General features: G+C 43.5%; 1 protein-coding gene across 9 annotated transcripts in view; it reads right to left on the bottom strand.

Moving 5' to 3' along the window:
- Window positions 1–26151, bottom strand: part of ccdc57 (coiled-coil domain containing 57) — a 185161-nt gene that overhangs the window by 2542 nt on the left and 156468 nt on the right. For 2 of the 9 annotated variants that reach the window (XR_010021297.1, XM_063074419.1), the window contains one exon: window positions 4860–4957. The exons of the other annotated variants lie outside the window; for them this stretch is intronic. Coding sequence is in view for 1 of the 2 variants with exons in the window: in XM_063074419.1 (XP_062930489.1) it covers window positions 4878–4957 (80 nt within the window). In the remaining variant the exon portion in view is untranslated. The remainder of the gene's footprint in view (window positions 1–4859; window positions 4958–26151) is intronic. 9 annotated transcript variants of the gene reach the window in all.

Below are 26151 nucleotides of genomic sequence, written 5' to 3'. Positions count from 1 at the left end.
CTGGGTCACCCCCCCCGTCTTTCTCCCTAGGCCTCCTGTCCCATGATCCTCTCGTATCCCCTTTTGCCTATCACCTGTCCAGCTCTCGGCTCTATCCCTCCCCCTCCTGTCTTCTCCTATCATTTTGCATCTCCCCCTCCCCCTCCAGCTTTCAAATCCCTTACTCACTCTTCCTTCAGTTAGTCCTGACGAAGGGTCTCGGCCTGAAACGTCGACTGCGCCTCTTCCTATAGATGCTGCTTGGCCTGCTGCGTTCACCAGCAACTTTGATGAAAAAACTGCGTCAAGTTTCAAGATAGCAAAGGATAGATTGACTTTGCTTATGTGTTCCAATGCCGAAGGAGACTATAAGATGAAGCCTCTCTTAGTTTACCATTCACTAAACCCCCGTGCTCTTAAGGGTTTGAGTAAGAATATGCTTCCTGTTCACTGGACAGCTAACAAGAAAGCATGGGACACTGGTCAAATCTTTGAAGATTGGTTTGCTAATCATTTTGCTGTTGAGGCTGAACACTACCGCCGGGAACAGAATCTTGCCTTTAAAATTCTTTTGTTGTTTGACAATGTGCCAGCCCATCCTAAACATTTGGACAGCATTCATCTTAACATAACAGTGCGTTTCCTGCCGCCTAACATCGTTGATTCAACCACTTGACCAAAGTGTGATATCCACATTCAAGGCGTATTTTTTACGGCAAACTATCTCTCAGATGCTGCAAGCAACAGATGATTTTGAAAATCCCATGAATTTACCTTCTTCCCTACAAGCAAATTTACGCTGAAAAACAAAATGCTGCCAAGCAAACAACCCTCACCACTTTCTTCAAACTGGTGTCATCTCCTGCTGCTGGCAGTACTGAGAGTTCTGTGAGTCTTCCTTCAGCTCTTGATGTCCTTGATGATCCTGATGACACACAACCATCCACCTCAACCATGTAAAGCTGCCGGACACCACAACAACCACTCATCTCCCGGAGCGAACACACCTGCCACTGTTGGTGAGTACAGGTACTGTACACCCTAGTATGTTAACCTTCCATGATTTGTTACATTGAATATTACCTTAAATTAATGAAATATAAAACAAATGTTGCCTTGTGGTAACACACGTCAAAGTTGCTGGTGAACGCAGCAGGCCAGGCAGCATCTGTAGGAAGAGGTGCAGTCGACGTTTCAGGCCGAGACCCTTCGTCAGGACTAACTGAAGGAAGAGTGAATAAGGGATTTGAAAGTTGGAGGGGGAGAGGGAGATCCAAAATGATAGGAGAAGACAGGAGGGGGAGGAATAGAGCCAAGAGCTGGACAGGTGATAGGCAAAAGGGGATATGAGAGGATCATGGGACAGGAGGTCCGGGAAGAAAGACAAGGGGGGGGGAACCCAGAGGATGGGCAAGAGGTATATTCAGAGGGACAGAGGGAGAAAAAGGAGAGTGAGAGAAAGAATGTGTGCATAAAAATGAGTAACAGATGGGGTACGAGGGGGAGATGGGGCCTTAGCGGAAGTTAGAGAAGTCGATGTTCATGCCATCAGGTTGGAAGCTACCCAGACGGAATATAAGGTGTTGTTCCTCCAACCTGAGTGTGGCTTCATCTTTACAGTAGAGGAGGCCGTGGATAGACATGTCAGAATGGGAATGGGATGTGGAATTAAAATGTGTGGCCACTGGGAGATCCTGCTTTCTCTGGCAGACAGAGCGTAGATGTTCAGCAAAGCGGTCTCCCAGTCTGCGTCGGGTCTCGCCAATATATAAAAGGCCACATTGGGAGCACTGGACGCAGTATATCACCCCAGTCGACTCACAGGTGAAGTGTTGCCTCACCTGGAAGGACTGTTTGGGGCCCTGAATGGTGGTAAGGGAGGAAGTGTAAGGGCATGTGTAGCACTTGTTCCGCTTACACGGATAAGTGCCAGGAGGGAGATCAGTGGGGAGGGATGGGGGGGATGAATGGACAAGGGAGTTGTGTAGGGAGCGATCCCTGCGGAATGCAGACAGAGGGGGGGAGGGAAAGATGTGCTTAGTGGTGGGATCCCGTTGGAGGTGGCGGAAGTTACAGAGAATAATATGTTGGACCCGGAGGCTGGTGGGGTGGTAGGTGAGGACCAGGGGAACCCTATTCCTAGTGGGGTGGCGGGAGGATGGAGTGAGAGCAGATGTATGTGAAATGGGGGAGATGCGTTTGAGAGCAGAGTTGATAGTGGAGGAAGGGAAGCCCCTTTCTTTAAAAAAGGAAGACATCTCCCTCGTCCTAGAATGAAAAGCCTCATCCTGAGAGCAGATGCGGCGGAGACGGAGGAATTGCGAGAAGGGGATGGCGTTTTTGCAAGAGACAGGGTGAGAAGAGGAATAGTCCAGATAGCTGTGAGAGTCAGTAGGCTTATAGTAGACATCAGTGGATAAGCTGTCTCCAGAGACAGAGACAGAAAGATCTAGAAAGGGGAGGGAGGTGTCGGAAATGGACCAGGTAAACTTGAGGGCAGGGTGAAAGTTGGAGGCAAAGTTAATAAAGTCAACGAGTTCTGCATGCGTGCAGGAAGCAGCGCCAATGCAGTAGTCGATGTAGCGAAGGAAAAGTGGGGGACAGATACCAGAATAGGCACGGAACATAGATTGTTCCACAAACCCAACAAAAAGGCAGGCATAGCTAGGACCCATACGGGTGCCCATAGCTACACCTTTAGTTTGGAGGAAGTGGGAGGAGCCAAAGGAGAAATTATTAAGAGTAAGGACTAATTCCGCTAGACGGAGCAGAGTGGTGGTAGGGGGGAACTGATTAGGTCTGGAATCCAAAAAGAAGCGTAGAGCTTTGAGACCTTCTTGATGGGGGATGGAAGTATATAAGGACTGGACATCCATGGTGAAAATAAAGCGGTGGGGGCCAGGGAACTTAAAATCATCAAAAAGTTTAAGAGCGTGAGAAGTGTCACGAACATAGGTCGGAAGGGATTGAACAAGGGGTGATAAAACAGTGTCGAGGTATGCAGAAATGAGTTCGGTGGGGCAGGAGCAAGCTGAGACAATAGGTCGGTATGTCAGAGTCAAACAAAAACTCCAAGTGTGTTTTTACAAAAACCCAACAATTAAATAGCCACTTTTCATTTTTACTTATAATAATATTTTATTTCCAGATCTCATCATAGAAATTTGAGTTCTTATCTTAGATTACTAGATTGGATCTCTGTCTCAATCACACTACATCAGGTTTCTAATATTAGCAATGTACTAAAATAGTTTATTGTACTTTTGCCACATCTTCCCTTCTCCTTAACTGTCCAGACAAAATTTCCCCAAAGGTCCCTATTGCGATAAATACAGCTCTCCGGAACCTCCGCCATCTCCAACAGGAACTCACCACCAAGCACATCTTTCCCTCACCTCCACTTTTTGCAGGGATCGCTCCCTAGGCGACTCCCTTGTCCATCCGTCCCTCCCCACTGATCTCCCTCCTGGCACTTACCCTTGCAAGCGTATTGTGCTACCCCTGCCCCTACACCTCCTCCCTCACTACCATTCAGGGCCCTAAAGTCCTTCCAAGTGAGGTGACACTTCACTTGTTGGGGTCCTATACTGTGCCTGGTACTCCCGGTGTGGCCTCCTGTATATCGGTGAGACCCGACACAGATTGGGAGACCACTTTGCCAAGCACCTATGCTTTGTCGGCCAGAAGAAGCAGGATCTCCCAGTGGCCACCTATTTTAATGCCACTTTCCATTCCCATTCCAATATGTCAATTCATGGCCCTCTCTACTGTCACAATGAGGCAGACTCAGGTTGGAGGAACAACACCTTATATTCCATCTCGGTAGCCTCCAACCTGATGGCATGAACATCGATGCACCGATTTCTCGAACTTCTGGTAATACCCCCCTTCACCATTCCCCATCCCCTTTTCCCTCTCTCACTTTATCTCCTTGCCTACCCATCGCCTCCATCTGGTGCTCCTCCTCCCTTTTCTTTCTTCCATGGCCTTCTGCCTTCTCCTATTAGATCTCCACTTCTCCAGTCCTGTATCTCTTTCGCCAATCAACTTCCCAGCTCTTTACTTCACCCTCCCCCTCCCAGTTTCACCTATCACCTTGTGTTTCTCTCTCCCCTCCCCCCACCTTTTAAATCTATTCCTCATCTTTTTTTCTCCAGTTCTGCTGTAGGGTCTCGGCCTGAAACATCAACTGTATTCCTTTCATAGACCCCGCCTGGCCTGCTGAGTTCCTCCAGCATTTTCGGTGTGTTGCTTGGATTTCCAGCATCTGCAGATTTTCTCTTGTTTGTGATCAAACATTCTCTAATTTTTTTCTCATATCTTCAATGCTGCAGGCTCACTTTGTCCATTGCACATTTCTTGATTTTTAATCCATCTGAATTAATGATCACTTGGCCTCTCTCCTCCTTCCCCGCCAATCTTGTCCATAATAGCTGATATTACTTAAACAATTCTTAAATGTATTGTTTTAGCAAGCTACACTGTGTAGCCTTAACCTCTCTTCTTCCCGAAATCCTTGTGCATGCTGCCAACTTTCTAATCTATATTCAACTTTTCTGTAACGTTCACTCCAGTCAGAATTTCGCTTCAACCAGGTTAGCATCAATTTCCTGTAAATGGATCTATCCTTGGCCCAGTTTGATCTCTCATCTTTATGCTGCCCCTTCTTGACAATATCTAAACACATGTCAGGTTCTAAGTGTAACATACATGACATGCTGGAGGAACTCCCTAGATTGGGCAGCATCTATGAGACAAATGAACAATCGACGTTTTGGGTCGAGACCCTTCATCAGGACTGGAAAAAAAAAAGCAAAAGTTACACTGCAAGCACAAAGTCACTATAAATTACAAAATAAATAGTGCAAAAAAAAAAGTACTTATCATGGGTTCATGAATCAATCAGAAACGTGATGGTGGAGGGGAAGAAGCTGTTCTGAAATTGTTGTATGGGTCTTTATGCTCCTGTACCTCCTCCCTGATGGTAGTAACAAAAAGAGGACACGTACTGAATGGTGTGGGTCTTTAGTATCAGATTCCAGGCTATGATACAACCAGAATGTTCTACACTGTATATCAATAGAAATTTGCAAGAGGTTTTGGTGCCATACCAAATCTCCTCAAACTCCTAATGAAGTATAGCTGCAGGCATGTCTTCTTGATTGAATGAATGTGTTGGGCCCAGCACAGATTCTCTGAGATATTCATGCCCTTTCGACCACTGACCCCTCAATGAGGACTGATGTGTATTCTCCCTGCTGACAATTATCATATTCAACCAACTTAAGTTAGATAAATAAGACCTTAAGTTATAGGAGAAGAATTAGGCCACTTGGCTCGTTGAGCCTGCTGCTTCATTTCATCATGGCTGATCCATTTTCCCTCTCAGCCCCAATATCCTGCCTTCTTCCTATATCTCTCTTCATGCCCTAACTAGCCAAGGATCTATCCTTCTCTGCCCTAAATAAACCCAATGACATGGCCTTCACAGCTGCCTGTGGCAATGAATTCCACTGATTTACCATTCTCTGGCTAAAGAAATTCCTCCTCATCTCAGTTCTAAAAGTTCTAAAAGGCTGTGTCCTCTGGTCTTAGACTCCCCCACCATAGGAAACATCCTTCTTACATCAACTCTACTGTGGCCTTTCAATATTTGATAGGTTCAATGAGGTCATCCCTCATTCTTCTGAATTCCAGTGAGTACAAGTCCAGGGCCATCAAACGCTCTTAATATGACGAGCCTTTCAATCCCAAAATCATTTTTATGAACCTCCTTTGAAGCCTCTCCAATGTCAGTACATCCTTTCTAAGATAAGAGGCCCAAAACCGTTCACAATACTCTAAATGATATCTCACCAGTGCTTTATAAAGCCTCAACATTACATCCTTGTTTTTATATTCTAGTCCCCTTGAAATGAATGCTAACATTACATCTGCCTTCCTCGCCACAGACTCAACCTGCAAACTAACCTTTAGGGAATCCTGCACAGGGACTCCCAAGTCCCTTTGCACCTCAGATTTTTGAGTTTTCTCTCCATCTAGAAAATAGTCTATCCTTTTATTTCTTCTAGCAAAGTGCTTGACTATACACTTTCCAATACTGTATACCATCTGTCACTCCTTTGCCCATTCCCTCCACCTATCTTTGTATCATGCACAAACCTGGACACAAAGCCATCAATTCCATCATGTAAGTCTTTGACATCTGATGTAAAAAGAAGCGGTCCCAACCCAGACCCCTGTGGAACACCACTAGTCACCAGTAGCCAACCAGAAAAGGCTCCCTTTATTCCTATTCTTTGTTTCCTGCCAATTAGCCAGTGTTTTATCCATGTACACAACATCAAACAATTCTCCCTTGTCTGTGCTGCTTGTTATTTCTTCAAAGAATTCCAACAGATTTGCCAGGCAAGAGTTTTCCTTGGGGAAACCATGCTGACTATGGCCGGTTTTATCATTTGCCTCCAAGTACTCTGTCACCTCACCCTGAACAATCAACTCCAACCAACATCTTCTCAACCACTAAGGTCGGACTAGCTGGCCTATAAATTCCTTTCTTCTGCCTCTCTCCCTTCTTGAAGAGTGGAGTGACATTTGCAATTTTCCATTCCTTTGGAACCATGCCAGAATTAATTGATTCTTGACAGATCATTACTAATGCCTCTACAACCTCTTCAGCTTCTTCTTTCAGACCCTGAGGTGTATACCATCTGGTCCAGGTGACTTATCTATCTTCAGACTTGTCAGTTTCCCCAAGAACCTTCTCCCTGGTAATGGCAACTTCACACACTTCTATCCCCTGATGCACTCAAACTTTGGTATACTGCTAGTGCTTTCCACACAACCTTATTACACAAAACCTGACCACAAAAAACCTTATTGATTCAAGCTACTAGCAAGTTTATTGTATCAACTTTGTTGCATCAATGCAAATATCCACACAATCTATGTTGACCCTGCACCAACAATTTCTTAATACTTTTGGTCTTTTGTACCAGTACTCACCCAAACCACTTCCACTTAAAACACAAAATAAGAGATCTCCGGTTGGCCAAATGATTTATTCTTCTTCTCCAACCTCAGGAATGGAAATCTTCCTTACGATAGTTACTCTCTGGAGTTCTCATTGCTCCACCTCTGAAAATTCACTTTTTTTCTTTATCAGTTCTGCACCATTATACTGCAACTCTGTTAGTTCTGATTTATCAGGCTAGCCTGCGTCCACTTTTTTTTGTGTCTGTCCCAAAGCTACAGGTATTAGCTCACTACTCCTTTCACAAATAAGAAAATGCCTCTGCTATCATTCCTTTGATTTTCCACCTTCCATCAGCTCATTTACCACCAAGTACATCCAGCTGAAGTCAAACACTGGGCTCAGGTTATTTCAGCTCATGGACACAAATTATTCTTGACATGAACCTATGCTGATTCTTTTACCTTATCAAAGAGCATCCCACAAATAACTTCTTATTTAGAAATGGTATCTTATTTATCTGGTTATCGTTCTGACCACTTTTCAATGCTTCAATCCAGTTCACAAGAAGGTGGTTGTCAGAACAGTTCAAACAAAAGGACAGCCTGCATTCTTTCACCACATGGCAAAAACAAAGGCGATTGTTATGTCTATTCGTCCACTGTCCTTGACTTCTTCCAGCTGGTTGTTTTGCATATTTTAAATTTCTTTAGGCGAATATCCAATGTGAGAACATATGTCAGGAGGTTGAAACCATGGAAAGCATCTGGCCCAGATGGGGTACTAAAGATACTCAAGGTACTAAAGATGTGCTGGGCTGCAGCGTTCACTGATATCTTCAAACTCTCACTTTGGTAATCTGAGGTACCCACCTGCTTCAAGCAGGCTTCAACTACACCAGTGCTAAGAAGTTCATAGTTCAAAGTAAATTTATTATCAAAGTACGTGTATGTCACCATATACAATCCTGAGATTAATTGTATTGCGGGCATACTCAATAAATCTATTAACCATTTAGAATCAATGAAAGATCGCACAAACAGGGTGAACAACAAGTGTGAAAAAGACATCAAACTGTACAAAAACAAAAAGAAAAAAACTAATAATAATAAACAAATGAAAAATAAATATTGAGAACATGAGATGAGGAGTCCTTGAAAGAGAGAACATAGGTTGTGAAAACAGTTCAGTGATGGAGGCAAGTGAAGTTGAGTGAAGTTATCCTCTCTGGTTCAAAAGCCTGATGGCTGAAGGATAGTAACTGTTCCTGAATCTGGTGGTCTGAGTCCTGAGACTCCTGTACCTCCTTCCCGATGGCAGCAGCGAGAATAGAGCATGATCTGGGTGGTGGGAATCCCTTATGATGGATGCATATTATAATGAAGGAAGTGGTAACGTGCCTCAGTGACTATTGTCCAGTAGCACTTACATCCTTGTGTGAAGTGTTTTGACAGGTTGGTGATGAAAGATATCAACTCCTGCCTGAGAAAAAACTTGGATCTGTTCCAATTTGCCTTTTGTCACAACAGGTCCACAAGAGTCGCCATTTCATTGTTTCTTCACTCAACCCTGGAACATCTGCACAGCAAAGACGCATACATCAGTATGCTCTTTATCAACTATAATTCGACATTCAATTCTATTACCACCTCAGACCTAATCAATAAGCTTCAAGACCTTGCCCTCAATATGTCCTTGTGCAACTGGATCCCTAATATCCTCATTTGCTGATCCCATTCAGTTCAGATTGGCAACAACATTTCTTTCACAATCTCCATCAGCACTGATGCATCAGGAGGCTTTGTGATTAGACTCCTACTCTACTCACTTCACACTTATGGCTGTGTGGCTAAGCACAACTCTAATTCCTTATTTATGTTTGCAGATGTCACCACTGTCATTGGCCAAATCGAAGGTGGTGACAAATCAGCATATAGAGGGAGTTTGAAAATCTGACTGTGTGGTGCCACAACAACTTCTCACTCAATGTGAGCAAGACCAAGGAGCTGATTATTGACCTCAGGAGGAGGAAACCTGAGGTCCATCAGTCAGTCCTTATTGGGAGATCAGAGGCAGAGAGGGTCAGCAACTTTAAATTCCTCAGTGTTATCAATTCAGAGGACCTGTCCTGGGCCCACCCCGTAAGTGGAATTTTGAGGAAAGCACGGCAGCACCTCTACTTCCTACTTTTCTGCCAGATGTTCCAGAGCACAGGAACAGGACTAAGACAGAAATATCACACCTGTGCCTTTGCTTTTAAGATATTATTCATGCTTATTGTTAATATTATTCAACTACATATACTGTAGATCATATTACTGTTAAAAATTAATAATGGCATTTTAAAGAAGATTTAAGATTTGCCACTAGTTCAATTTCTGCAGAATGAATAAATATCCAATTCTCTATCCTACTGAGGTAATACACATCTGCTTGAACACCAAGGGAAACCTGGTTTATTTACATTTGATCAACCAACTTGAGCAGCATATATAAGGACGTTGGGGAAGGATCAGGCTGGATTATAAGTGCATTGATTAGTGATACCATATACAGTTACTGTAAAAGCTCACAAATTAATAAAGGAATCTTGGCATGAACTATGAAAAGCTGGCAGGACTGGCTGAATTGTACACTAAGGTGAACTAATTCCTCTCAGGGTAGAAGGTAAGAAAATTGCCCATAAGAGGCAGAATTCTATCAAAAGTGCTATAAATTAATAAAATTCTAAGAATTTTGTAGGTGGCATGGTAGCATAGCGTAATACTATTACATGTTCCTGAGACCCAGGTTCAATTCTGCCATTGTTTGTAAGGAGTTTGTATGTTCTCTCCATGAGTGTGTGGGTTTCCTTCGGGTTCTCCAATTTCCTCTTACATTCCCACGGGTCAGTAGGTTAATTGGTAGCATGGGTGTAACTGGGAGCCATGGGCTCATTAGGCTGGAAGAGCCTGTTACAATGCTTTATCTCTAAATAAAAATAATAAATTAATTAAAAGAAAACATAAATAGAAATTGGTCATTCAATTCCTCCGGTCTGCTCTGCTATTCAGTTAACTCACAACCTATTCAATTATTCACAATTTCCCTGCATTAACCTCCTTTGGTTTTCTTGATATTACAAAAATCTGTTTTTCTTTATCTTCAATATACTAATTTAAAGAAAAATATTTAGAAATACAGCGTGGAAAAGGTCCTCCGACCCTTTGAGCCACTCAGCTCAGTAACCCTTAACTTAAACATCATCTAATCATGGAAAATGTACAATGACCAATTAACCTACTAACCGGTATATCTTTGGGTTGGAAGGAAACCAGATTGTGAATACAAAGGAGCTGGTTAAAAAGCCGCGGGGAGATATGGATAAATGGAGTGAGTGGGTGAAAATGTAGCAAGATATGCTCAAAACAGAAAAGCAGAGCAGTTTTTTTTAAATAATAAAGATTGGGTAGCAAATTTTGGTCCTGCTCATTGATCTAAAGCATTTCTCTCTGCTGATGCCGCTTGACTTGCTGACTATTCCAAACGTTTTCGGTTTTTATTTCAGATTTGCAGTAACTTTAGTAATTTACTTTGGGTTCGCTTTTTTGTACTTTACTTGGAAATTATAGTGAGAATGTGGGATCCATTGATGTTATTATGAACAATTGGGTATTCTCTACATATCTTGTATACTACAGTTCACTGCCTATTACCAGATCCCACCAATTTACTAACTCAGGAGAATTCCATTTTCATAATTTCTAACTACTTAATCATTAAGTGTGTAATCTTATTCATTTCTGAGTTAGTTCTGTTTTCAGCTCCATCGGAACATAAAATTGACAGATGCAACAGCTTCACTTCCAAAGAATGGGTTTAAATCCAACTGTCAGTTTTATGATGTCCTTTTTCATTTTATTTCCCTTTGCCATATATGATCTTACTCAAAAGGAAACACTTTTTAAATTGAAATTTAAAAAACTACAGATAATACAAAATCCAAAACGAAAGCAGAAATTGCTGGAAATATTCAGCAGGTCAGGTTGCATCTGTGGGAAGACAGAGTAAATATTTCAGGTCAAAGACCCTTTCTCTTCCTTATCTCATATGGCACCTACTGGAAATTTCTAACCCAAACCAGACAGGACATTTTTTCCAGACAGGACATTTTTTTCAGACTAGGTTCATTCCTATTAGTAGAGAGTGCAGTATTTCAGAATTTACATGTAATTGTAATCACCTTTCAATCTTTTAGTTAAAGATTTGTATCAAATCTTAAAATTACTGAGCTTGTAAAAATAATAAATGTATATTTTGACTGGGATAGTGCTGTGTGAGAATTTGGAAATAATACAGTACCTTACTTTTAAGTTGTTAAATTGAATTGGTTTGGTATTTTAATAAAGGACAAAACTGGAGTACGAAAGTCAATACTTACAAAACAACGGTCTTGGAAAAGAGCTATGATTGCTTCTGACAAGATTACTTATGCAGTTACAAAATTATTTAGTTTGGATTTGCAATGCTGTATTTCTTTCACAAGTAATTGTTACATAATCTACCTAGTGTAAACAAGCACGTATCCAGATTGCCAATAGCTAGTGTATTGAACCTGAATTCTGCTCATCCCACATTTTTGGTTAATCATTTATTAATTTGTCTGCTGATATGACAATGTAAATTGCTACCTGATTACTTCAGATTGTTTACAAAATAGATAACCTCTCCACCCAGACAAGGAAAAATGCTGAGTAATCAAACTGTCCCTGAGCTAGAAGTCCCTGAAGATCTAAGACAAACATGCAACAAAGTAAAATTCAAACCATTCCCAAGGATAAAGCTGTAATGTTGTTGCAGAATTTTCAAAAGAAGTTTTGCACAAAATCAAAGTGAATTAATGCATCTTCCAGTGGAGTAATGAATCACTCTGGACTAAGGAGAACTTATGTGCCATTCAGTAAGGACGTAATCTTGGCAAGAAATTTTGTGAGATTTCTCCAATGATCTATGAAATAGAACTAAAAGGAGTTATCAAAGGTTACCATTCCTAAATGCATGTGGCTTTGCCTGCTGACACCTGCAAAGCTCAGGTATGATTTCCCCTACAGTCAAACTGTCCCATTGTGCACACTCATGCTTGAGCGCTCACATGGGTTGGAGGCAGGGAAATGTGTACACCTCTTCATAAAGTAGTACTAATGATGGCTAGGAATAGAAACCAGCAAAATGTTAACAAACCCATCAGAATGTTTTTCTGGCATGGATCCTATATGGCAATATGATTTCAACCCTACAACAACCATGCACCTTATTTATGTCTTTCATAATTTTAAACTTTTGTATAAAGTGGCCCCTCATTCTCTGATGTTCCAATGAATGAAGACCTAACCTGGCCAACCTCTCCCTATAACTCTGTCCTTTTAGTCCTGCTAACGTTCTCGTAAATCCTTTCTGAAGTCTTACCAGTTTAAGCATAGCTTTCTATAATATGGCAACCAAAATAGTACACAGTACTCTACGTGCGATGATGGCTGGTTCTTCGTTTGCGAAGATCAAGAGGAAAGAAGAGTCCTCAACAGTGAAGGCACGATTGTTGGCGACAGTAGAGGCCAATTCTGGATCTGCAGACTCAGGAAAAGTAGGGACATAGGAAAAGCTGGGATGCAAGTGCTTGGGTAGTGGGATCTTTCTTGCGTCTTCTCTTCTCTTCAGCAGTCGCTGTTCTGGATTCCTCAACATTCTTAGCTGCTCTGTGGATCAACGTTATCCAGTGGTCTCTATCACAAGTCAGTTGCTGACACCTGTTGACCTCGATATTTACCTGAGAGACCTATTGCTTAAGTTGACCTTTATACCTCTTGTATGGGGCATCACGATCTCTCTCGCCCTGAGAGAGTTCTCCATAGAGTACTGCTTTCGGTAAACAGGAGTTGTCCATGTGAGACACATGGCCTGGCCAGTGGAGCTGCTTGAGCAGCAAAGTGGCTTCATTGCTTGGAAGTTGAGCCTTCTCCAGGACCTCATTGTTGGAGACACGATCCTACCAGCTGATACGCATTATGGAGCAGAGGCAGCACTGATTGTCTCGCTCGTGCAACCAGGTTTGCTTGTGGTACAAAATCCAGACTTCGGAGTCATATAGCAGTGTTGTGGCAATGGCAGGCCTGTACACCTGGATTGTTGTGGACAGATGCAGCTGGTGGTTCTTCCACACATATTTCTGGTGGTGCCCGAAGACATTGCTGGCTCTGGTGAATCAACTGTCAATGTCCCTTACGACTGTAGCTTTGTTGGAGATGATGCTGCCCAGGTGGGTAAACTGCCTAACTGTGGTGACAGGGTGATCATCAATGGTGATCTAAGGAGGGCTGTAAATGCCACAAGGGAGCTTCTGATAGAGGATCATTGTTTTCTTCAGTCTGACTGTTAACCCAAAAGCCCTTGCAGCTTTGGCAAATTGAGTGACTGCAGCCTCTAGCGCTTCCTATGTGCGTGAGAAAAGAGAACAGTCGTCTGCATATAGTAGCTCAAGAATGGACTATTGCATGGTTTTTGTTCTGGCGAGAAGGTGGTAGAGGTTGAAGATATTTCAGTCAGTGCAGAACTGAATGTAGATGTTCTCTGAGGTGGCCTCTTTTGCTTCCTGTAGCATCAAACTTAAAAAGATGGCAAAGAGCATTGGTGCCAAAACACAGCATTGTTTTACTTCACTACTGATGGGGAATGGTTCAGACAGGTCGCTGTTGTGTTTAACCTGACCGCTTTGGCCTTCATGGAGCTGCTGCAGGATGATAAGGAATTGCGGGGGACAGCCAAGCTTCAACAAAATCTTCCAGAGACCACTACAGCTGACTGTATCATAGGCCTTGGTCAGGTCAATGAATGCTGCGTACAGTGCCATGTTCTGTTCATGGCCCTTCTCCTGCATCTGGCACAGGACCAAGATCATGTCGGATGTGCCTCTGTTCACTCTGCATTGGCACTGACTATCTATGAGGTTGCCTTCAGCAATGGCAGGGATGATTCTGTCCAAGAGAATTCTGGCGAGAGTCTTCCTGATGGTGGACAGCAGGGCTACGCCTCTGTAGTTTGAGCAATCTGATTTCTCTCTTTTGTTCTTGTACAGGGAGACAAATACAGCGTTGTGTAGGTCATTTAGGACCGAACCTTTCTCCCAACAGAGTGTGAATAGGTTTGTGAGTTCGCTCAGGAGGATGTCTCCACCCATTTTGTATGCTTCTGCTGGGATCCCTTCAATGCCTGGGGCTTCATGGCATTTCAGCTTGGAAATAGCAGATTTGACCTCATCCAAAGTTGGTGGGCCATCAAGCTTAAGCCTGACCTCATGCTGGGGGATCATTTCAATGGACACTTCTTGTACTTGATGATTATCCCCAAAAAGGCTCTTGTAGTGCTCTGTTCATTACCTCATGGTGGCTTCCTTGTCTGTCAGCAGGCTGGAGCTGTCAGATGAGAATAGGGGGGCTTGAATCTGATGAATCGGACCATACACTACACATAGCAATTCATAGAAGGCTCAAGTGCTGCCAGTGTCTGCATGGTGCTGTGTTCATTCTGCTAGGACAGTTCACCAATTGTTCTGCATCTGTCTCAGTTTGGCTTGGAGGATGCTGCACACAGCTCTGTACTCTGCCTTGGCTGCTTGGCCGCCAGGTCTAGACAGCACCACTTCATGAGAGGAGCATTTCTTCTGGAGCAAGTTCTGCACTTCACATCATTTTCATCAAACCAACCCTTGTTTCTTCTTGAGGAGTACCCAACTACATCAACAGCCACATCTTGGATGGCAGTCTTTAGGTGCTCCCATTTCTTTCCTGTGTTGGAGTCTGTGCTTGAGGTGCCGTTGCTGTCCAGTTTCTCCCTTGGCTTGATCTGGAATACATCTCAGAGTCCAAAGAGCTTATCCAATGGGAGTCTCTTTGACTGTGGTCCCCTTTTTCTTATTGCTGGCTTGATAGCCGGTTTGACTTTTGCCCTGACCAGTCTGTGATTCATATAAAAGGCTTCGCTCAGCATGACCCTGATGTGTAGAACATCCTTTTGGCGCACCAGGATGTAGTCCAGGAGGTGCTAGTGTTTGGATTGGGGGTGCCTTCAGGTCATCTTGAACCTAGCTTTCTGTTGAAACAGCGTATTTGTTACAACCTGGCCTAATTCTGTGCAGAACTCCAGAAGCATCCTCCCATTGGCATTGCAGTTTCCGTCACACTAATGACCTAAGACTCCTGGCCATACTTCAACATCTCTACCCACGATGGTATTGAAGTTGCCTAGGACGATGATCTTGCCTGCCTTATATGTTTCCAATAAGAGAGACTTCAGCTCTCCTTTGGATGCCTCTTCGACAGTAGGGTCTGCTGGCAGTGTGGGGGCGTGATAAATTGGGTGTCTGCAGCAGGAAGTCACTGGGACATAAGTCGATCTGAGTGTCCAACTGGTAGACTTTGAAGCTTATTGACGATGGTGTTTTTGATCATGAAGCCCACCTGAGAGTCTGTTCTCATTGCTGCTTATGCCTGACCAGAAGAGAGTGTAGCCTGCACCATGCTCTATTAAAAATTCTTGACTAGTAAACTATACTTTGTTTATAGCAGCAATGTCAATGTCCAGCTGAGCTAGATCTCGTGCCACAAGCACTGAGTATCTTTGGAGTTGGTCACCCTCTGCAGAATCCTGCGTTGTGCACACATTCCAGCACACAATTTTGAGATATGTTGACTTCTTTGATTTATCTCCCTTTTTCTTACTGCTTCAGTGAGAGGCCCATTGACCACAGCAAACCAACCAGGTGGTGATGAGGCAAGTTTTTTCTTGGACCACCTTTTCTAGGTCCGGTTCCATTCAGAGTAAGCAGTGCTATCCCTGAAGAGGGCTGCTTGGTCACTCAGAGGGCTGCTGAATGCTGTTGTTGCCTCAGGTCAACGGATGACCCATGGGTCTGAGCCGCCTACATGCAGAATTGTGGCTGCGACTTCCAGTGTCATCAAACACCTGTTGTTTCGCTCCTCCTCCATCACTGGAGGACTTTTCTTCCTGCCTGCACTGCTAGGCTAGGTTTATAGTGAGGATTGGTGTGCATGGACTGATTCCACTCTTTAGGACGGGGGGGCGTTCCCCAATGCGATGACTAAAGCAACCGCAAGGCTGTAGGTTGAGTATCAGAATTTGCCTTCTCCTAGACAAGCTCTCTAGCAAGGCTAACGAGTCCCATCTTCCCAGGTTTGGAATCAGAGTTGTCCTTCTCCTAGGCTGGCTGCCAGCCGACTGTTGAGACCAGCCTGCCTGCCCAGTTATACTGCTGGACACTCGGTCGCGCCATGATATAGCGAACTCAGTAAGAAAAGGGATGCCACATGAAACCATTGTTATGGGCACAGTAGTATAGGAAGGCCATATGCGAGTGACCTCCTGTATGGCAAGCCAAACAGTGGTCCTGCAGTGATCACTATACCTGGAAAGGACAGACTATGGGAGATACTTCATCTTCCTTAAGTGAGCAGGCCGTCCAGCCCAGGAATCACCTGTCCCCACTCTACGTGCAGCCCAACAACAATTTATCCAACTGTAACATAATGTCCCAATGCCTATACTCAATGCTCTGAAAGATGAATACATTTTTCGCCACTCTACCTACCTGTGACACTGCTTTCAACAAGTTATGCACTTGTACTCCTAGGTTCCTATGTTCCATTACATCCCATCATGCCCTATCATTCATAGTGTAAGTTCTATGCTTTCCACAGTGCATCACATTGCACTTATGGTTATTGAAGTCCATTTGCCATTCCTCAGCCAACTTACCTAACTGATCAACCTTCTTCACTATCAATAACACCTCATTATTTCATGTCATTTGCAAACTTACTGTTCAAACTTTACATATTTGCATCCACATCATATATAACAAGGGTCCCAACATCATTAGTCATGGACCTCCATTCTGAGAAACAACTCTGTTTCCTACATCTGAGCCATCTAGCTTTCCCTGGATTCCATGAGAGGTAACTTTCCAGACGAGTTACCAAGCAAGACCATGTTGAAGGCTTTGTTAAACTCCACTGTCCCACCCTCATCTACCTTTTAGGCTAACTTCTCAAAAAACTCTAAGAGATTAGGGAAGTGTGACTTTCCATGCACAAAACCATGCTTATGCCATCTCATTAAACATTGTCTGTCCAAATGCTAGTTGATGCTGTCCCTCAGAATTCCTTCAAGTAACTTCCTCATCTCTGATGTCAGGATGACTGGGCTGTAGTATGGCTTGCCCTTACTACAGTTCTTAAACAATGGAATGACTTAAGCCACCTTCCAGTCTTCTGGAAGTTCACCAGTGGCTAATATCTCCTCAATTTCTTGTTTAGCCTCCCATAATGTCTGAGTACATACCTGGTCAGGTCTTGGAGATTTATTAGTATGAAATTTATCCAAAACATCTCTACTTGTTTTCCTTGAACAACCATGATTTTCTCTTCAGCAAATACCAAGGAGAAATATTCCTGGAAAAGCCCACCGATCTTCTGCAGCTCAAGACAAAGGCAGCTCTGCTCATCTACGTTCTCCCTAGCCATCCTTTTACTCTTAGTATAGCTATAGAACCTCTGACCTGCCAGATCTGTCTCATATCCTATCTTTACCATCCCGATTTCCTTCTCAATTGTGTTCTTAATCAAGGGATTCATTCATCTCTGGATCTCTTAAACCAAAATGTATCCTTCCTTCCTTCCTTTAGGTATTTTCCTCATCAGAACCTCAATATGTCTGATGAGCCAGGGGTAGGTCACTTTAGAGATCAGCAGAACCATCTTTGTCTCAAGCTGCAGAAGATGGGTGGGCCTTTCCCCAAAATTGCTAAGTTTGTCCTTCATCCTAACAGGAATATGCTATCCTGTACTCTTAATACCATATGCTTATAGGCCTCCCGTGCTTGCTGTCTATTTCCTTTCTTTCAAACAGTTCACCCAATTGACCTCTACAGAAAATCCTACAGAAAGTAGTAGCTATGGCCCAGTCCATCACGGGTAAAGCTCTCCAAACCATTGAGCACATCTACATGAAATGCTATTGCGGGAAAGCAGCATCTATCATCAGGGAACCCCACCACCCAGGACATACTATTGTCCCTCAGAATTCCTTAAAGTAAATTCCCAATCTCTGATGTCAGGATGACTGGCCTGTAGTATGGTTTGCCCTTACTACAGTTCTTAAACAATGGAATGGCTGCTGCTGTCAGGAAGAAGATACAGGAGCCTCAGGACTCACAACATCAGGTTCAACAACAGTTGTTACCCCTCAACCATCAAGCTCTTGAACCAGTGGGGATAACGCTGCTCAACTTCACTGAACATCGTTGAAATGTTCCCACAACCAATTGACTTACTTTCAAGGTCTCTTCATCTCATGTTCTTGATATTTATTGTTTATTTATTTATTATTATTTCTTTCCTTTTGTATTTGCTTGGTTTCTTGTCTTCTGTACTCGGGTTGAATGCCCAAGTTAAGCAGTCTTCCATTAATTCTGTTATGGTTATTATCTATAGATTTATTAAGTATGCCAACAAGAAAATGAATCTTAGGGTTGTATATGGGGACATGTATGTACTTTGATAATAAACTTGGTTTGAACTTTGAACTTCAGATCTTAATTCCCCCAAAATTAGCCCTGCTCCCTTTTAGGACACCAAACTGTGGACCCATCCTATCCTTTTCCATCACTATCTCAAAACTAAGGACAGAATTATGTTCACAGCATCTTAGGTATGCACTGACATACAAATCTGCCAGTTGCCCTAACTCATTCCCTAGAAGGCCCAGTTTCACACCTTTTCCAGTAGGTCCCTCTAATATATATATCGACTCAGGAAACTTTGCTGGACACACTTCACAAATTCCACCCCATCCAGGCCCTTAACACTGGGTGGCCCAGTCAATATCAGTAAAATTAAAATCTCCCAATATACATCCCTATTATTCTTATAACAATGAGCAATTTGTCAACACCTCTGCTCCTCAAGTTCCCACTAACTGCTGCAGCATCTAAACAAGTGTGTAAATCTGTCCAGTTCTGGCTTACAGGAAAGCAGGAAAAAGACCACAAGTGTCCTCTTGTGGCAACCATTTCAGCCCTGGGAAAAGCCTCTGACTGTCCACACGATCAATGCCTCTCATCATCTTATACACCTCTATCAGGTCACCTCTCATCCTCCGTCGCTCCAAGGAGAAAAGGCCGAGTTCACTCAACCTATTCTCATAAGGCATGCTCCTCAGTTCAGGCAACATTCTTGTAAATCTCCTCTGCACCCTTTCTATGGCTTCCACATCCTTCCTGTAGTGAGGCGACCAGAACTGAGCACAGTACTCCAAGTGGGGTCTGACCAGGGTCCTACATAGTTGCTACATTACCTCTCAGCTCCTAAATTCAATTCCATGATTAATGAAGGCCAATACACCATATGCCTTCTTAACCACAGAGTCAACCTGCGCAGCTGCTTTGAGCATCCTATGGACTTGGACACCAGGATCCCTCAGATCCTCCACACTACCAGGAGTCTTACCATTAATACTATATTCTGCCATCATGTTTGACCTACCAAAATGAACCACTTCACACTTATCTGGGTTGAACTCCATCTGCCACTTCTCAGCCCAGTTTTGCATCCTATCAATGTCCCGCTGTAACCTCTCACAGCCCTCCACACTATCCACCTTTGTGTCATCAGCAAACTTACTAACCCATCCCTCCACTTCCTCATCCAGGTCATTTATAAAAATCACGAAGAATAACAGTCCCAGAACAGATCCCTGAGGCACCCCACTGGTCACCGACCTCCATGCAGTGTATGACCCCTCTACAACCACTCTTTGCCTTCTGTGGGTAAGCCAGTTCTGGATCCACAAAATAATGTCCCCTTGGATCCTATGCCTCTTTACTTTCTCAATAAGCCTTGCATGGGGTACCTTATCAAATGCCTTGCTGAAATCCATATACACTACATCTACTGCTCTTCCTTCATCAATGTGTTTAGTCATATCCTCAAAAAACCCCATCAGGCTTGTAAGGCACGACCTGCCCTTGACAAAACCATGCTGACTACTCTTAATCATATTATGCCTCTCCAAATGTTCATAAATCCTGCCTCTCAGGATCTTCTCCATTAACTTACCAACCACTGAAATAAGACTCACTGGTCAATAATTTCCTGGGCTATCTCTATTCCCTTTCTTGAATAAAGGAACAACATTCGCAACCCTCCAATCCTCCGGAACCTCTCCCGTCCCCATTGCTGATGCAAAGATAATCGCCAGAGGCTTAGCAATCTCTTCCCTAACCTCCCACAGTAGCCTGGGGTACATCTCATCCGGTCCCGGCGACTTATCCAACTTGATGCTTTCCAAAAGCTCCCGCACATTCTCTTTCCTAATATGTACATGCTCAAGCTTTTCAGTCTGCTAAAAGTCATCACTACAATCACCAAGATCCTTTTCCATAGTGAATACTGAAGTAAGGTATTCATTAAGTACCTCTGCTATTTCCTCCGGTTCCATACACACTTTCCCAGTCACAATTGATGGGCCCTATTCTTTCACATCTTATCCTCTTGCTCTTCACATACTTGTAGAATGCCTTGGGGTTTTCCTTAATCCTGTCTGCCAAGACTTTCTCATGGCCCCTTCTGGATCTCTTAATTTCCTTAAGCTCCTTCCTATTAGCCTTATAATCTTCTAGATCTCTAACATTACCTAGTTCTCTGAACCTTTGTAAGCTTTTTTTTCTTCTTGACTAGATTTATTACAGCCTTTTTACACCATGGTTCCCGTACCCAACCATAACTTCCCCGTCTCATTGGAACGTACCTGTACAGAATTCCACACAAATATCCCCTAAATATTTGCCATATTTCTTCTGTACTTTTCCCTGAGAACATCTGTTTTCAATTTAAGCCTCCAATTTCCTGCCTGATAGCCTCATAATTCCCTTTACTCCAATTAAATGCTTTTCTAACTTGTCTGTTCCTATCTCACTCCAATGCTATTGTAAAGGAGACAGAATTATGATCACTATCTCCAAAATGCTCTCCCACTGAGAGATCTGACACCTGACCAGGTTCATTTCCCAATACCAAATCAAGTACATCCTCTCCTCTTGTGGGCTTATCTACATATTGTGTCAAGAAACCTTCCTGAACACATCTAACAAACTCCATCCCATCTACACCCCTTGCTCTAGGGAGATGCCAATCGCTGTTTGGGAAATTAAAATCTCCCATCACGACAACTCTTATTATTACACCTTTCCAGGATCTGTTTCCCTATCTGCTCCTCGATATCCCTGTTGCTATTGGGCAGCCTATAAAAAACACCCAGTAAAGTTACTAATCCCTTCCTGTTCCTAACCTCCACCCACAGAGACTCCATAGATAATCCCTCCATGGTGTCCACCTTTTCTACAGCCGTGACAATATCTCTGATCAACAGTGCCACGCCCCCACCTCTTTTGCCTCCCTCCCTATCCTTTCTGAAACATCTAAAACCCAGCACTTGAAGTAACCATTCCTGTCCCTGAGCCATCCAAGTCTCTGTAATGGCCACCACATCATATCTCCAAGTACTGATCCACATTCTAAGCTCATCTGCTTTGTTCACAACAGTCCTTGCATTAAAATAGACTCATCTCAAACCTTTGGTCTGAGTCTGTCCCTTCTCTATCACCTGCCTATTCTCCCTCTCGCACTGTCTACAAGCTTTCTCTATTTGTCAGCCAACCTCCTCTTCCCCAGTCTCTTCAGTTTGGTTCCCACCCCCCAACAATTCTAGTTTAAACTCTCCCCAGTAGCCTTAGCAAACCTCCCTGCAAGGATATTGGTCCCCTTGGGATTCAAGTGCAACCTGTCCTTTTTGTACAGATCACACCTGCCCCAAAAGAGGTCCCAATGATCCAGAAATCTGAATCCCTGCCCCATGCTCCAATCCCTTAGCCACGCATTTATCCTCCACCTCATCCTATTCCTATACTCACTGTCGCGTGGCACAGGCAGTAATCCTGAGATTACTACCTTTGCGGTCCTGCTTCTCAACTTCCTTCCTAACCCCCTGTAGTCTGTTTTCAGGACCTCTTCCCTTTTCCTACCTATGTCATTGGCACCAATATGTACCACGACCTCTGGCTGTTCTCCCTTCCACTGCAAGTGCAGTCTTACCAATGCCTTATAAAGCCTCAGCATTACACCTTTGCTTTTACATACATTCTAGTGCTCTCAAAATGAATGCTAGTATTGCATTTGCCTTCCTTACCATTGACTTAACCAGCAAGTTAACCTTTAGGAAGCCCTGCACGAGGACTCCCAAGTCCCTTTGCACCTCTGGGTTTTGAATTTTCTCCCTGCTTAGACAATAGCCTATGCCTTTTTTCCATTCTACCAAAGTGTATGACCATACACTTCCCCCTACACTATACGCCATCTGCTACTTCTTTGCCCATTCTCCCAATCTGTCTAAGTTTTCCTGCATCCTCAACACTACCTGCCTCTCCGCCTATCTTCATATTGTCCGCAAATTTGGCTACAAGGCCATCAATTCCATCATCCAAATCACTGACACACGTACAACGTGAAGATAAGCGCTCCCAACATCACTAGTCACTGCAGCCGACAAGAAAAGGCCCCCTTTATTTGCACATTTTGCCTCCTGCCAGTCAGCCAATCTATCCATGCTAATTATTTTTCCTGTAATACTACGGGCTCTCATCTTATCAAGCAGCCTCAGTTTTGAAAATCCAAATGAACAACATTCACTGACTCTCCTTTGTCTAACCCGCTTGTTACTTCCTCAAAGAATTCCAACAGATTTGGCAGGCAAGATTTCCACTTGAGGAAACCATTCTGATTTCAGCCTATTTTCTCATGCGTCTCAAAGTACTCTGAAACCTCATCTTTAATAATGAATTCCAACATCTTGCCAACCACTGAAATCAGGCTATCCGGCCTATAATTTCCTTTCTTCTGCCTTCCTCCCTTCTTTAAGAGTGGAGTGACATTTACAATTTTCCAATAAGCTGGAACCATTCCAGAATCTAGTGATTCTTTAAAGATCATTACTAATCCCTCCACAATCTCTTCAGCCACCTCTTTCAGAACCCTGGGATGTAGTTCATCTGGTCTGGATGGCTTAACTGCCTTCAGACCTTTCAGCTTTCCAAGCACCTTCTCCTTAATAATGGAAAATACACTCATTTCTGCTCCCTGACACTTTCGAATTTCTGACATACTGCTAAAGTGAAGTCTGATGCAAAATACTTATTCAGGGTCTTGGCCTGAAACGTCGATTGTACCTCTTCCTAGAGATGCTGCCTGGCCTGCTGCGTTCACCAGCAACTTTGATGTGTGTTGCTATTCAGTTTATTCACCATTTCCTTGATCCCCATTACTACATCTCCAGCGTCATTTTCCAGAGATCCAATATACACTCTTGCTTCTCTTTTATCCTTTACTGTATATATCTGAAAAACTTTTTGGTATCCTCTTTAATATTATTGGCTAACTTATCTTCATATTTTGCCTTTTCACTCCTTATGGCTCTTTTAGTTGCCTTCTGTTGGTTTTTAAAAGCTTCCCAATCCTCTTCCTTCCACTAATTTTTGCTACGTTATATGCCCTCTCTTTTACTTTTACGCAGTTTTTGACCTTCCTTGTCATCCATGGTTGTGTCATCCTCCCCTACAGAAGTATTCTAATCTTTGGGATGTAACTATGCTGTGTCTACCAATTTGCTCCCAGAAACACCAGCCATTGCTATTCTGCTGTCATCCCTACTAGTGTCCACTTCCAAATCAACTTTGCCCTGCTTCTCTCTCGTGCCTCTGTAATTCCCTTTACTCCACTGTAGTACTGATACATCTGACTTTAGTTTCTTCCTCTGAAACTGCCGCGTGAATTCTATCATATTATTTGAAATATTGTGGAATATTATCTTATTATGATCATTGCTTCCAAAGGGTTTCTTTACTTTTAACTCCCTAATCAAATCTGGCTCATAACTCAATGCCCAATGCAGAATTGTCTTTCCCCTAGTAGGCTCAAACACAAGCTGCTCTAAAAAACCACTTTTTAGAATGTCTAGTAGGCATTCTAAACATCCCATCTCTTTGGTCCAGCACCAACCTGATTTTCCCAATCTACCGGCATATTTAAATCCCCCATGATTATTGCAACATTGCCCTTTTTACATGCCTTTTCTATCTCCTGTTGTAAGTTGTAGCCCACATCCTGGCTACTGTTTGGAGGCCTGTATATAATTTCCATCAGTGTCTTTTCACCCTTGCATTTCTTAACTCTACCCACAAGGATTCTACACCCTCCCATTCTATGTCATCTCTTTCTGAGGATTTGATTTTTTTTCACTTTTATTTTACCAATGAAGCCAGCTGCCTGTCATATAATCATATAACAATTACAGCACAGAAACAGGCCATCTCGGCCCTTCTAGTCCGTGCTGAACTCTTACCCTATCCTATTCCCACCGACCTGCACTCAGCCCATAACCCTCCATACCTTTCCTGTCCATATATCTATCCAATTCAACTTTAAACGACAACATAGAACCTGCCTCAACCACTTCTGCTGGAAGCTCATGCCACACAGCTACCACTCTCTGAGTAAAGAAGCTCCCCCTCATGTTACCCCTAAACTTTTGTCCTCTAATTCTCAACCCATGCCCTCTTGTTTGAATCTTCCCCACTCTCAATGGAAAAAGTCTAACCACGTCAACTCTATCAATCTTTTGTCCTTTTGATAAAGCGTGCATCCTTGGATGTTAAGCTCCCAACTATGATCTTCTTTCAGCTGCGACTCAGTGATGCCTATGACATTATACCTGCCAATCTCTAAATGCGCTACAAGATCATTTACCTTATTCAGTGTACTGCATGCATTCAAATATAACACCTTCAGTCCTGTATGCTTCACCCTTTTCAACTTTGCCGCTACGTTACACTTCATCTCATCCCACTGACAGCAATTTTGCCTGATATTCTGCCCGTCCTTCCTCACAATCTCACTGCATCTACTTGTATGCCAACTGCCCCATCCTCAGCCCTGTCACTCTGATCCCCATCCCCCTGCCAAGTTCGTTTAAACCCTCCCAACAGTTCAAACAAACCTGTCTGCAAGGATATTGGTACCCCCACCCCCCCCCACCCACCCTTCCGGGTTCAGGTGTAACCTATCCTTCTTGTGCAAATTATGCCTTTATCAAAAGAGATCCCAATGATCCAGAAATCTGAAACCCATCCTCCTGACAAATCATCCTGTTCTTACCTTGCTAGTGCATAGCATAGGTAGCAATCCAGAGTTTACTACCCTGGAGGTCCTACATTTCAGCTTAGTATCTTCAGGATCTCCTCGCTTTTCATACCTATGCTGTTGGTACCAATAGGTACCTCGACTTCTGGCTGTTTACCCACCCCCTTTAGAATGCTGTGGACTCAAACTGAGACATCCCTGACCCTGGCATCCAGGAGGCAACTTACCATCCTGGTGTCCCTTTCACATCCACAGAATCTCCTGTCTGCTCCTCTAACTACTGTACTCCTCTTCTCCCCCCTTTCCTTCTGAGCTACAGAGCCAGACTCAGTGCCAGAGGCCCAGTCACCGAAGCTTCCCCTGGTTAGGTCATCCCCACCAGCAGTATCCAAAGCAGTGCACTTATTATTGAAGGGAACGGCCACAGAGCTACTGTGCACTGGCTGGCCATCCTCTTTCCTTCTCCTCATAGTCACCAAAGTACCTGCCTCCTGCAAATCAGGGGTGACCACTTCCCTGTAGCTCCTATCTATCACCTTCTTATTCTCCTGTAAGAGCCGAAGGTCAGTGAGTTGCAGCTCCAGTTGCTCTAAGGAGCTGTAGCTCAATGTACTTCATGCAGGTGTAATTATCAGGGATTCTGGGGGTCTCCCAGAATTCCCACATCTCACACAAAGAACATACCACTAACCCTGGATCCATTCTCACTTCACTAGCTATGTACTAATATACAAAGAAAGAGGAAAAAAACCTTATTAACAACTTACTTAGAGCCTCTGCCTGTTCTCGGCCTGTATTCACCCAAGCCTGTTGAGCCAAAGCCTAACCATTCTAACACTGGCCCACTCCAAGAATGGCCTTTGCTGAGTGCCGAATAAATCATTATGATTGCAGCCTGCCGAA

The sequence above is a fragment of the Mobula hypostoma genome, chromosome 22, assembly GCF_963921235.1.
Source record: "Mobula hypostoma chromosome 22, sMobHyp1.1, whole genome shotgun sequence".
Taxonomy (NCBI): domain Eukaryota; kingdom Metazoa; phylum Chordata; class Chondrichthyes; order Myliobatiformes; family Myliobatidae; genus Mobula; species Mobula hypostoma.
This window is presented reverse-complemented; position numbering and strand designations above follow the sequence as displayed.